Raw genomic sequence first — 13571 nt, 5'->3', positions numbered from 1 at the left:
GCTACATTTTCTCCGTGCTATGTTTCTTGAAAACTGTTCAATTTCCCATTACATTATTTCTCTAAGAAATGTGTCAAAGATTTTCTTACATGGCAAATTTCTGTTAATTACATACAGTGCAAAATTACTGCATTGTTAAAGCTCAGCAAGAAATGACAGAGTTTGTGGTGTACCCAATTTTCCTCATTTGGAGCGTTGTTAGAGAGAATGTTCCCATGTACTACCAGCAGTGCATCTGGAATCTTTTTTACACAGATTTTGTGCGTCATACGACACTAAATTCTAGTTATTTGTTTAATAAATCAGACAGTAGAAGAGAGGATCAAGACGTATTTGAATGTTTTTCAGACCTTATTAGACATTATTATTATTATTATTATTATTATTATTATTATTATTATTAAGTTTTAAGAAGGAATATTAAATGCTTTTTGGAATTTGTGGAGTTTAAAGAAAAAATTGCTTAAACCACTAGATATTTTATTCTTTGAGAATTTTAAAGTCACCTTGGTTTGATATAGCTGGCTTATCACTATTTATTAGAGAGGAGAATTATAGGTACCTGTTATAGCAGTTCAGTTCTCCTCTAGCATTAAATGCTGCTGCTTTGATTTTACTTGATGTTCTCAATTGTCAGCAGCAACTAACAGTAGTTGAGATGTTGATGCACCTCTGCATACGATGTAGGGTTAGTAGCAATGTAATATCTTCTTGCAGTCTGAATTGCCCTTCCAGGTAGTGGTTTACTATTTTCTAAACAGCTCTTGTAAAGTTTTTGAGGTTGTGCAGGATGATGCATTAGCCAGGTTTGCTGCTGCCTTCAGCAATGAACAATATCATGTGTACCAATGATCGAGATCCTCCTGGCTGTGACTTACCTCAGCCTTCTTTTGCTCAGCCCTGATCTTTTTACTTTAGCACTGATCAATGGACTGGGTCTGCTACCGTTTTGCAGTCTTTCACAAGTCCCGGGAATCGCAGGATAATTTGTGTACATTGGTCATTCCCTCTTCTTTAGGCAGGATGTCCAAGTCTAAAGTAATATTAGTAATACTTTGGTAGGAGAATGTATATAATAATAAAGTTTATATATATGCAGTATATACTGTAATACAGTATGTGTTGAAAATGCCCTTGACAGAACCCTGTTTATGCATATGTGGAGCAGAAGAAAACTGGTAGAACTTATTAGAAAAAAAAGCATTTCTCTATAATTTGTTACATCTCTGCCTTTTATCATTTCATTTGTGTGTGTCAGCTGGGAACCCCCCAGCAGAAGCCGAAGCGCCTCCGGCTGCTGGTGGACATATCTGGAAGCATGTACCGTTTCAACGGGGTGGACGGGAGGCTGGAGAGGACCATGGAGGCCGTGTGCATGGTGATAGAGGCCCTGGAGAGCTACGAGCACAAGTTCAAGGTGGGTCAGATGTGAAGACCATGGACCAAAACCTCAATTCTCCAACTGACAGTTACTAACTCTCTCTCTGAAGGCTGGTTACTCAACCACTTGGAGAGGAGAAGTGTAATTTCTAAAAGGTTTTGTTGTTAGCAACAGGGAAATAATATAGCTATCAAAGCCGAAAACCAAACAAGGAACGTTTTCCCGCGGTTTAACCTACTTACTGTATTAATCTGTCTTAGAATATTTTTTTTGTCAGGAGTGATGTTTTGAGCTTCGTTTGCTGATGAATTTTTACAATATGATTGCTGATTACTACACAGTGGGAATTAGAATAAGCTATAAAGTCCGACAGTTTAGTCTTGTTTTAGTTTGTTTATTGATACCAAATGTGGTGGACCACATTATTCATTGTTGGCGACTGTTGTGTTGATACAGATGTGCAGTAAAATAAAAGTAGATTTGATTTAAAAGCAGTGGGCTTTGTAGAAGATGTGTCATACAAGCAAATCAAAGTAGTTTGCTATATTTATGAAACTCTTAGTATTTTATTTCTACTTCTGAAAAAGAGACTGATGTTGAGGTCATAACATGGACAATGTAGATAGGTTTACCTTTTGATAACTGTAAACTAATCTGAAACATTTCAGAGGTACGGCCCTTTATTTACTTATTAACTGTCTTTCTGTTTATGAAGTACACCAAATTTACAGTTAATCCTAATTATTTAATTTGAATTTTGTTTAGTAAGTCTGTGTCATTTGTATAGTGAAGTCTTCTAGATAAATGCTAATACCTTCTCTCAATTTGTACTCAATTAAATGGCTGACAGATGCTATAACAATGCTTTAACTTTTTTTGGCTTCCAACTTTTAGTTTTTAATAGTTCCGATAGCCTCAGCCCTTCCAGTTTACCAAAATAATACTTTGTATTTTCCTTGAATCACAGTAGCCATGACAATCCAGTGTTTTCACTTTCGTTGCATCACGCAGCGTGGTCCGGTCTGGGATGATACAGTACCAAGAGAGCTCCCGCCCAGGCATTGTGCCGTGCAGTGATGTGCTGTGAAGCAGCCTTGGGAGAGATGGCTGTGTGTTTCTGAGTGTTGCCGTGGAGACAGCCTGTGGTGAAAGAGGGGGCTGACTGAGACTAGCCGCTGAGCAACACTGGCAGGCAGGGCCCAGACCAGAGCAGCCGCTGGTCTCCTGACGTCACCTCTCACAGCTGGGCCTTGGAGAGAGGAACAAGTGACTTAGCCAGAGACAAGTCCAGTTGGCCAGCTCGTTTGTTGGACAAAGGCTCTAGCATTTCCTGACAGGATATTTTGTATTGTGGCATCTGTAAAGGTGATACAGTCGATTACAAATACAGCCTACGCAGCTCGAGGACTCAAAACATTATTTCAAAATCAAACAATATTTCAGAAATCCAAAATATTTGTATAGAAAGTTAAAAAAAACATTTTAACAAAGTATTTTAAAAAAATAATAATGAAAAACCCACAATATTTAACATGGAGAATGTGTAAGATACATGTCTCATTAATTTTTTTAATGTACATATCAGGGGTATTGTACATGCAAGTTTCTTTTCGCTTCTCACAAAATATCTTTTTGACTGCTTTGATTCATGGCACAATTGCCACAACAAATTTATTTTTATATTGTGTGCTAAAGCATGTTGGAAACGTTCGTCTCCACCGCACCTTAGACCGGATAACTTGAGCATGACAGGCGTGATACACAAGAGCCCCAGAGCTGCCTATGACTCATTGTAAAGTCTGGCTTGAGGACACCGTACCAGTCGCCAAGTCAAGCTGCTGCCTGCGAAGAGACGGCGGCTGCCAGTGACCTTGAACAGCCTTATCAGACATGGCTGGGGTTTCTCTATGCAGTAACCTTACAGATTTGTTCGTACGTAAAAAAGAATTCAAGCACCAAAGCTAAATTTTCTTTCCGGAATAGAGGGACACCTGTGGTCTCTGCTATTTTTATGCCAGCCTACAAACATAACACTCATCAAAATCTGTGATCGCATTAATTTACTGGCTCTTACCTGCTAACAGGGAAGCGAGCTTTAAATAAAAAGTGTCTCCTGTCTTGAGTTTCTGCACGATGCTGAGTGTACTGTGAAATATGCTAAAGTGTAATCTTTCAAATGTGGTCTTGTTGAGAGATGTGTGACTAATTAAGTTTGGGAGACAGCACTCACAGGCTGGGCTGATTTAAGGATTAATTTTCCTAATGCAGTTAAAATGCTCTCGATGTTACTGTCAGAGTGCTAAGACACTGACCTAGCTAAAACCCTGGCTGTGTAGGGCCTGATGTGGTTTGACCTTTAACGGTCATCTAATTGTTATTAGGCGACTGTATGCCCACAGTCAGGGAATCAGAGACAAGGGGTATTCAGAAGGTTTGGCTCTGTTAGAGCAAGCTGTCCCCTGTTTTTTTAGCATTGATAGTATAAGCAAAGAATTTTATACTGTTTGAGTCATATAAATTGTAATCCTATGTTGTATTTCATGTCTAATTTTGAGCAATACGTTTGGAACATCAGCTCTTCTCTTGATGACAGACCATGTTCTTGTTTCGTACTTTTTCCAGTATGATATTGTTGGACATTCGGGCGATGGCTTCAACATCGAGCTGGTCAAGTGTGACAAGATTCCAAAGAACGACAAACAGAGATTAAAGGTTCTCAAGGTAAATCTACAGCCGATTTCTTCAAAGACTAATTCTTAAGGCGAACTAGTCTGCTATGCTGAAAAAGATGACCTTTAGTTTTCAGCAACAGAAACTATAGAGAATACAGTCGCATTTTTCCCAGCTGCACACAGAGCTTGTCACATTCTGTACATGCTTCATTGTGTCTTGTGCACATATTCTGCAGTACTTCAGATTAATAGAAATTACAGTCTCAAAAGGACATTCTGATCTATGGAATGTATCACTATTCTATTTAACACAATTGCAGCTTTAAAGTAATATAACTCAAAAATGAAAAGTAACCTTTCAGTGGGATTCTAAGATGTTTTCACAACATTATTTGGTTAGTGAAAGAATTCTTTTCAGCATAGATAACCAATATGATGTGTTAATGTTATTTATTTCCTCGGCTAAAATATGAACAAACTCCAAAGATTACAAAACCAAAACGAAAAAAAAACATTCTTATCAGAAAGGATATGCCTTGTAACTTTCAAAGTAAAGGATTAGGAAATAAGAGAGGGTTGTAGTGTTTATAATATTATTTTTAGGGCAAAAACTACAACTTGACACGTAATCAATGAAAAAGCTATCTTTAACACATTAAAGAATTTATCCCATTTGTATTTCATAATCCATATTCACTCCAGACGATGCATGCCCACTCCCAGTTCTGCATGAGTGGGGACTACACTCTGGAAGGGACGGAGCACGCTGTGAAAGAGATTGCCAGGGAGGAGGCCGACGAGCACTTTGTGGTGGTCCTCAGTGACGCCAACCTGGAGAGATATGGGATAAGTCCGGATCGGTTCGCACAGGCGCTTACCTGCAACCCGCAAGTCCACGCCTTTGCCATCTTCATAGGCTCCCTGGGAGATCAGGCAGAAAGGCAAGTCCGCATCGCGCCAGCTGAGCTGAGCTGCACAGCCTGTCACGTAAATCCTAAGAATCGTACTCCTTACTTCCGTTTTTCTTTGCTCGAGTAAGACTTGCCACGGGTCTTTTAGTTGCTGCAAATCACACTTTAAGACCTGTTTTAGTAAGTGTGCATTTTCGCTGTTGTCAAATTCACATTATATTTACACAAACCTTGCTAGGTGATTATTCCTCGTTAATCTGCGAGGAGGCACTTAACCCCAATTTGGCACCAGCTGTGTCTTAAAATAGAAGGCGTTTTGTTCTTCCAAAAAGTAGGGCATTTTTTCAGATGCTGAAAAATGCAATAATTAAGTCATTTTTGTGCAGTTCACAGAGATCAGATCCTGACTGGTAAGCAGTATGTTCTTGTGTTTTCTTTTTATTGCACAGATGTCCACTGAATATTTTAAACACAAATAAAGCATTAGGTTCCATGTTGTTAAGCAGAACTGTCTGGAAGTACACCTCTCATGGCGAATAAGTTCAAGCAGAGGCTCCATTAACTCTTGCCTTTTCATGGACACTGTGATTTAAGGACGTACTTTTTTATACGTTCCTCTCTGCCGAACAAGTGACAGTAATGAATGCGGCTTATAGAAACTGAGTAATTGTGTGTCTGAAAGGGGTCTCAGTGACACCGGGCTTTCAGGCACTTTCCCCACGGCTGCTTTCCCAAGGCCTTTCATCACACAAAGGCCTTTGCATGAATGATGTGCATTGTCCACCTACCGAAGAGCAAAAACTTTCTGTTTCCCCGCCCCCCGCCCAGTTACGGGCTGCATCATTTGCAATTTTAATGTTGGGGGCACTTCTTCTCCTTCTACCCGCAGGCTCCAGAGAACCCTGCCAGCCGGACGATCGTTTGTTGCCATGGATACCAAGCAGATCCCACACATCCTGCAGCAGATCTTCACTTCCACCATGTTGTCAAGTGCCTGAGGATGTGTACTGGTGATCAGTGGTGACGCGGCTGCCCTGTCGCTCAGGCGACCGCACAGGCTACGACAGCACCTGCACTTTCATTGGCTGTGTCTGTACCCCTAACATCGCAGGCGTGATTTGATCCAGTCAAAGCACATCAAGTCCTACTCAGCCAGGGCTTTAGTTAGGTCAGAGTGTCTTAGCACTGCTGACAGTAACATTAAGAGAATTTTTCTATAGGCCTTTGGTGACTGTTAGCAAAGGATGTTTTCCATTCATCACTGTGTAGAATCTGCTGTTCAGAATAACACCACACCCCTGTGCCAGTGTCACATGTTGGTAATTTCAAAAATTGCTTCAGATTAATTCACTTAAACAATGAGAACTGACAACAGCCAATTAACTCTTGTCAGATTACCATTTCAATTAGCCTTTCAATGTAGTCTTAGCTGCAGGTACAATGGGGCACTACCTGAAGACAATTGCAATATTTCTGTATTATTTTAATGTAGTAAAAGTAAATTATGCTTTGCTCACAGCGACAGAAAATTGGTCTTACAATTGCACAATTTAATCTCCAATGGCTCACACCCTTTAGCTGCTATAACCTATTCTCTGACATTTACAAAAGTACAGCCAAATGTCGTGGTGGACATTTGTTTAAAAATACTAGTAGGAAATAAACAGTGTAGCATCAATGAAAAAATCTAACTCTTTGAACATACAGTATGTATCTAAGTTATAAACAATAGCAAACCAATTATGCAATTATCTCTAGGCAACCTCTTTCTGTTCCTAAATATTTTTTAAAGTGCTTTGGTCTTGAGTGTCTCCCAGTGGACTCCTAGATTGGAGTGTCTGATGTACCGTAAGAATTAGGGTGACATCCCACAGCAACGCCCTGTATCTCCCAAAAGTTCAGCACTGATATTGTTAGTTTCAGTTCTTTTTTTGACTCACGCAGTATATTAATAACACTTTTTCAAAAGCATTTTAAATTAAGTACTTGTTTCATAGACAAAAGTATGAAAAAAAAATACTTTTTAAAAACAAATTCACGTAAAGACTATCCAATTCAACTTGAAAATGTGTTCCCTTAAGATTTACTGTAGAATTAAGATTCTCAGCCAAGACCACTCTGTCCTGAATGTTTTAAAACTAAGTCGGGCAGCCCAGTGCACTTTTAAAGAAGTTTCAGTAGTGATTCACTCTGTTACACAGTATATACACATATCAGTCACACAAAACTTCTTCTCAGTAAGCAGTTCTGTTTCTGAACTTCCTGTCTCTTTGCCCTTTGACGCTGTGGAACTGGACAGCGAGCAGTGACACAGTTGCATTGGAATGCTGGGACAGTGACCCCACATTCCCTACCTGCCAACACATGCTTGCATGAGACCTGAAGACCACGGACCCCAGCTCTGTAGATTTCTCTCTTTTGTGCCCCATCTGTGTAAGTGCTAGATCTTTTCCTGTATGTCTTCAGTGCCTTATGCCAAATATTTTGACCTCGGCATCTTAAAGAAATCAGCTTTAATCTGCAAACCCCCCACTATCAACACAAGCCAGACTATTAGATAAAGCATCGAAAGAGCTCAAAGGAAGTCCCGCAAGGCTCCAGGAATTCCTACAGAAATGTCCCGTTGTTGGTGGAGCCCACATTTGGTTAGGTGTCATCATCGGCTTTCATGCATCTTCTCGTAATTTGGATGTCGGAGATAAAGGAGGGAGGTTTTATTTTGTAATTTGCCTGATTTACAGAAGAAACAGAACACACCCTTTGCTGCTCTATGCTCTGCTCCATCCTTTGTTTATCAAGATCAATCTGACAGCGAGGGCCTAGAGAGTCCCCATTCATACAGCAGCACATTTACTGGAGCAGTCTGAGTGTGGAGTACACTGACAGTGTCTCACTTAGGATCTGGACCCACGACCCTCCAGTCCCAAGTCCTGAGCATTTCTCCACATTTTACTGTATACCAAGCTCCAGTGAAAGTACTGAGTGCTGCAGTTTTGTCTTTTCTGCAGAAGTACAGTATGCGCCGTCACTGGGTGCAGGGAAAACATGGCATTTTGATTAGTCCTTGGTTGATGTCTTGTAATTGAAGGCATGCCTTAAGAAATTCAGTAAATAATGAAAAGTTTAATAGATCTGAGAACAAGCCTTCTGTTATCTTTTTAAAAATAAAACTACTGTTATTTTTTATTTACTCCTCAGTTCTAATTACAATAATTATTTGTCTGAGAGCACTTACAAGAACTGTTTAAATTATTTAATAAAATAGCCTTGACCACTGTTTGTTTCTTATTAATCATTTTTTGACTTTTAATGTATCATTGCCATCAAGAAGAATAAATGTATTATTTATTTATTCACAGAATGCAAATGTGTAGTGTATTAAGTCCGACCTTGAGGAGGCCAAGACGGTATACTGTATTTATATTAATACACTTTGTTTCTTAATAGACCACAATAAGTGAAAAAGAGTATTAAGTTGTTCTTCAGTAGATAATTCTGCACATTGCAATAAGATGTGTGTTTTCCTATTCGGTAACGTTTTCCATTAGTTACAAGGGAACTGGATGCATCAAGCAGATGTACTGTTTTATGTCTGTCAAACTCAGTCAAAACTTTGGGATTCAAACAGGCATATTGCCAGAAATACTTAGTTACACAGTACATAAATGTATGAATGAGATTGATTTTAAGTTGCAAAAATTTGCAGGTGCAAACCTTTGCAAGTGTTCTCACCATTAACATCAAGAGTCAGCAGTAACTTTAATTGTCAGTTTTTGTATTTGCACTCTTAACATCTTAACCATCTGTATTTTCCTACACACATTAAAGCAGGAATTTTGCCATTTCAAAAGCTATGAAACACATAAGAACATAACCTTCAACATTCCCATATCTGTCGACTCGAGACTTGTACAATGGTGTATTGTAATGCATTCACAACCATCCCATTCGTCAAAGTAAAATGTAGATATAATTTGAGGAAGATCCCAGTTAAAGTTTAAGCTCCAGTAGTCCGAGATTATTTTTAAGACTACAACTAGGACATCCAGTAAGAGTAAATCTTCCATTCCTCTTTTTTGTACCATAGTTCCTCCTTGGTCATTAGTGTTTATAATATGGAATCACAGTAAAGATGATGAAAGTGGACAAAGAGGTCACAAGTGAAGCATCTGACTTAAGAACCTTATGCCTTACAAGCCATTTCCAGTCATTAAATACTTTAAATTAGAAAGGTCATAAGGTACTGTATGTCACATGTCATAGTCATATATACAATTACGTAGTAGGTGCTTCTTCTTTTTAAGCTAAACTTCAGTGTTTGATGTACAGTATCATTGAAAATGATGTGCAGATCACATCCTAAGGTTTACAGACCAAAACTGACCACTCTGCCCATCAAGCCTGTTTGGCAATTAGAATCTAACTGACCCAAGAATCTTATCCAACCATTTCTTGAAAGGAACCAGGGTTCTGGCTTCAACAATATGTCTGGGTAGCTTGTTCTAAACCCTCATGATCATTTACATAAAGAAGGTCTTCCTGCTCTCAGTTTTAAATGCACTTTCAAGTAGCGTCCCCTAAATGTCATCCACATTTTTTGAAGCAATGACTGCTGACATTTGTAACAGTATACGGCTTGAATAGCAAACGTGCAAAACTAAAAGCACCCGACGTCTACAGTGATCAGAACAATCAGGAATAACTAGTTTCAAACCTTGTGAGTGTCGCATGTCCGAGTTTAGCTTGGGATGAATCAGGAACACCAATGTTGGTCTCAGCATTCAGGAGAATTGCCAACATGCCTAGCTTCTAATATTGGGCATGGTCTCTTTCTGAGTGATGAATAGATGAAGCTACATGTCCTCTGCATCTCACATCCTTGACATTACAGGGAAAATGGACAATTTAAATGAGAAAAGAATTCAAAAGATTTGTGTACTTTGCTAGAACCAATGTAGTTGGTGAACCTGCTGCTGGAAAGATTGACATTGCTCATATATTTTATAAAATATTTTTAAATTAAGCTCGATCTGAAATTTAAAAAGTACAGTCCTAAAACGGCTTCTACGTCCTTTTCATGTAATTAAAAATAAACCCAACCACTCTTTCTAACTACATGTCAGCTGCATAAAATTAAAGCCACAGAAAGCTCTAATTATTTTTGGTGCATTTTTAAAACAAATGTTGCAAGTAAAGATTCATTTCACATCGAAAAATAGAAAAGAAAAACACGTTTAAGCTGTAGAGCCTTCTTCAAGTGACATACCTGAAAAATGCGATGCTATGCTGATTTTGAGAGTAACATTAGCCTTTTACTTTTTCCGATTTTTAAAACACGTCTATGAGATTAACAGGATTTACTGTGCAATTTACAGTTCCGGATCATGTCTGAGAGTTTAAGAGGTGAGTTATTCTAAGTACCTCTAATGCCTTCACCACTATAGGACAATTAAGTATTGAGCAACCATGAGTAATTCCTTTTCTTTCACACTTGGACTGTTTTCAATTTCACTATCCATTCCTGCACCGATGTACTGCAGGTGATGTAGGATGTCTAGACATTCTGCATATTTCTTTTTGTTGTAACTGGTTATGTTTTTTGTTTATTGGCTTCTGGCTTCTCCTTGTGGTAGGTCCAGGCCTTTGTATTGTATCCTGAAAGAGAAAGTGTCATGGCATTTTGCATTGTGCATTAATTGAGAAGAGCCTGCCATAAGTGAAGTTGTAATTGTTATGTATCACAACTCGGTTGCATACTTTAGGGGTAAATTGAGTTATTACAGGCTAGCAATAAAATTACACAAGTGTTACCAGAACGTTGCAGACTGGTGTTTTAGTAAACGAATGTGCCTTTCATGAGTAGAACTGGGGCAGTGTTCTGCTGCTCCTGTTCAGTTTCTCTTCTGTTGGTTCACCTGTTTGTTACTCTAAAGGTACCAGTCAGAAGTGAATTTACAGTATGCTGTGAAATGTGGAATCAAGATTAAAAAAATGCATGAGATTTGTGCGGTAGTAAGAGGTGAATTTGAGAGAGGGAGCCAGGTTAAAATGAGACACACCTGGGCAAATGGTATCCGGAGGAAGTGAGATCCCACATGAGGGAGAAAAGCAGATAGGATAGGCTCTGTGGGGAACTGGCCACTTTCCTGGATAATTAATTAGCCCTGGAATGCCTCATTTTAAACTGGATTTTCTCCTTAGCAGGTGACTCTTTCTTAAAGTTGCCTCTCACTACCTCACAGGATTGTATCAAACCGTTCATCCATTTTCTAACTGCTACTTCCAATGTGGGATTGCGGGGGAGCTGGAGTCTATCCCAGGTACAGGATTGTCTGACAGAGATAATTAAAGCACATCCCTATGTACCCTTGAATGATTTGCACTCTGCCTCTGTTTATTCCAATCATCTCACAGTGGGGTGATTATTCATGGGTGTGAAATCATTAGATCAGTTCACAGTTCAAAATGTGTATGCTGTCATGCCACTCTGGAAATGCCATGGCTGGCTATAATATTCGTGCTGACGTTGCAACACACATTACCTCAACGTGCGACTGTTGTCTGAAATTATCGATTGCGCATTTGATCGATAGTTAATTTTATGTACTAGGGAATAGGTCAAAAGTTCATGGTGTCATCTATTAATGAATGTTTCCTGGATGCCTACTCAGCTCAGTCATCTTTATTCCACAAATACTGTAGATCACCTCATCACAGAAAAGAAAGAGCGTATTGTTTTGATTCAAGGACCTTTGCTCAACAAGCGAAGTTTCTTCAGCCATCAAGTTTCTAACTTTTTCATCCAGTTCATGGCCGCAGGGGAGCTGGAGCCTGTCCCAGCAAGCAATGGGCACAAGGCAGTAATAAAACGTGCCATTCATGGGACAGCAGTCCGTCTCACATCGCACATCATTTGGCTTATGTACTATTGAAATGTGGTTGTTGTGAGTCCATTGAATCCCTAGTCTAAACTATTTTATTTGAATCATTCATGTTACTACTGAAAAATGAACTTTAAATATATAGAATTTGTTATAGTCTTGATAGTATAAAATCCTGGGTTCAGTTTAGGGATTTAGACATTCATAGGAATGAAGGAAAACAGAGCTTTCACTGGCCGATTACCAAACTTTATTGGGAGCCAAGGCAGAGAAAAGACTAGAAGAACAAGAATAACGGACACAGCGTGAGCCTGCGTTCTCTCCTCAACGGTCCCCATCACACTTTCCCCCGGTCAGAGAGCAGATAAAACTTCTCTCACACTAAACAAATTACCACAGAAAAAACAAACCCCAATGAGAACAAAAATGCAAAATACTGAATTTGTTAACACAAATTAAGTATGGCGCACAATAGTCATTTAAAACGTAGTTAGCTTCTAAAATAACAGAGTAGAACCTGGAATAAAGTTCTGTTTTTTAGTGTTTCTGTTTGAGGTTGCCAAGCAGATTCCCCCACTTTTGGAAAACGCAGCTCGTTTGACTCGAGACCTTCGGACAAGTGGAGCTCGCGCAGTGCCACGCATGCATGGGGCAGAGGCTGGGTCTGCGGGACTGGGGTTGTAGAAGTCGAGCCTTCCCTGAGTCGACAGCTTGTAACAGGAGGAGGCTGCCGCCCAAGTCAGGGGACTGACATCAGGAGGGAGTGTGGAGAGACATGTGGTAATTGCCACATAGGGAAAATGAGCATAGCAGCAGGTCACGAGGTCAGAGAAAGGGCTCCAAGAATCTCAGCCCACACAACGGAGGAGACAGTTTACACTCTTGGGAAAGCGGTGTGAGAGATAGTGACACAGAATACAGTGTGGCCTTGCTTATGGCTATACTTCATCCTTGAACTTTCTGTGCTTCCAGCTGTCTGGAGGAACGGCATTCCCCATTCTGTCTTTAAGTTGCTCAGTGATTTAGTAGTAGCCCAAGACCTGATTAATTACCAGTTGTAGAAAAAAGCTGCTATAATTGACTAGTATCTGTGGCACAATGCAGCTCTGTTAGTGAAGAATCCACTGTACAGGCAAACAGCCAGATCATGGCTTAAGTCCAGGCCAGCAAACTTGGCAATCTAAAGGTTTTAGGTAAGAAGATACTATGGAAAATCAAACGATTTGCATTATCTCTCACTAAAGAAATAAAAATCAATTTAATGCAAGGCATCTCTTTATAGAAATAATGCATGGTAAAGTAAGCTCCTACAAATATTAACCACTTTTACTTGTCTACTATGAATAGTGCAAGGTATCTTGGATGTTCAGAAATCTAAAACCAGGAATTGATAACTTGATAACTCTGCACATCTGTCCCAGGCATGTGGGCAGCTTAACATTTATAAAGGAGACAGATATGAAGGGGAAAAAAACGTGCAAACAGTAAGTTATTACAAAAGACGTTAAATTAAAATTGAGTCACAGGACCATATTAGACATGCAGAAACTGGAGCAACACCTCTTAATCTGGGCCACCTACCTTCAATAACACAAAAGAAACAAAGCCTTTTTAATTTGAGGTGTCATAATGTTTGTGTGATGTCCTTTAATTGAAACAGCAATTCCCAGACAGTTCCCAGAGTGATTTGTGGGAGTTGTCTTACGATCACATCCTGGTTTTCTCA

General features: G+C 39.5%; 1 protein-coding gene across 2 annotated transcripts in view; it reads left to right on the top strand.

The window, feature by feature from the left end:
* The window catches only part of vwa8 (von Willebrand factor A domain containing 8), a 141442-nt gene that overhangs the window by 111107 nt on the left and 16764 nt on the right, over window positions 1-13571 (top strand). The window contains exons 42-45 of one of the 2 annotated variants that reach the window (XR_016090948.1): window positions 1259-1417; window positions 4004-4102; window positions 4756-4994; window positions 5854-7397. Coding sequence is in view for 1 of the 2 variants with exons in the window: in XM_088913524.1 (XP_088769650.1) it covers window positions 1259-1417; window positions 4004-4102; window positions 4756-4994; window positions 5854-5962 (606 nt within the window). In the remaining variant the exon portion in view is untranslated. Of the gene's footprint in view, window positions 1-1258; window positions 1418-4003; window positions 4103-4755; window positions 4995-5853; window positions 8321-13571 lie in introns of those variants that run through there. The other variant, XM_088913524.1, reaches the window with a different exon arrangement.

The sequence above is a fragment of the Atractosteus spatula genome, chromosome 4 (genome assembly GCF_055471065.1).
Source record: "Atractosteus spatula isolate fAtrSpa1 chromosome 4, fAtrSpa1.hap1, whole genome shotgun sequence".
In the NCBI taxonomy this organism is placed as follows: Eukaryota; Metazoa; Chordata; class Actinopteri; order Semionotiformes; family Lepisosteidae; genus Atractosteus; species Atractosteus spatula.
This window is presented reverse-complemented; position numbering and strand designations above follow the sequence as displayed.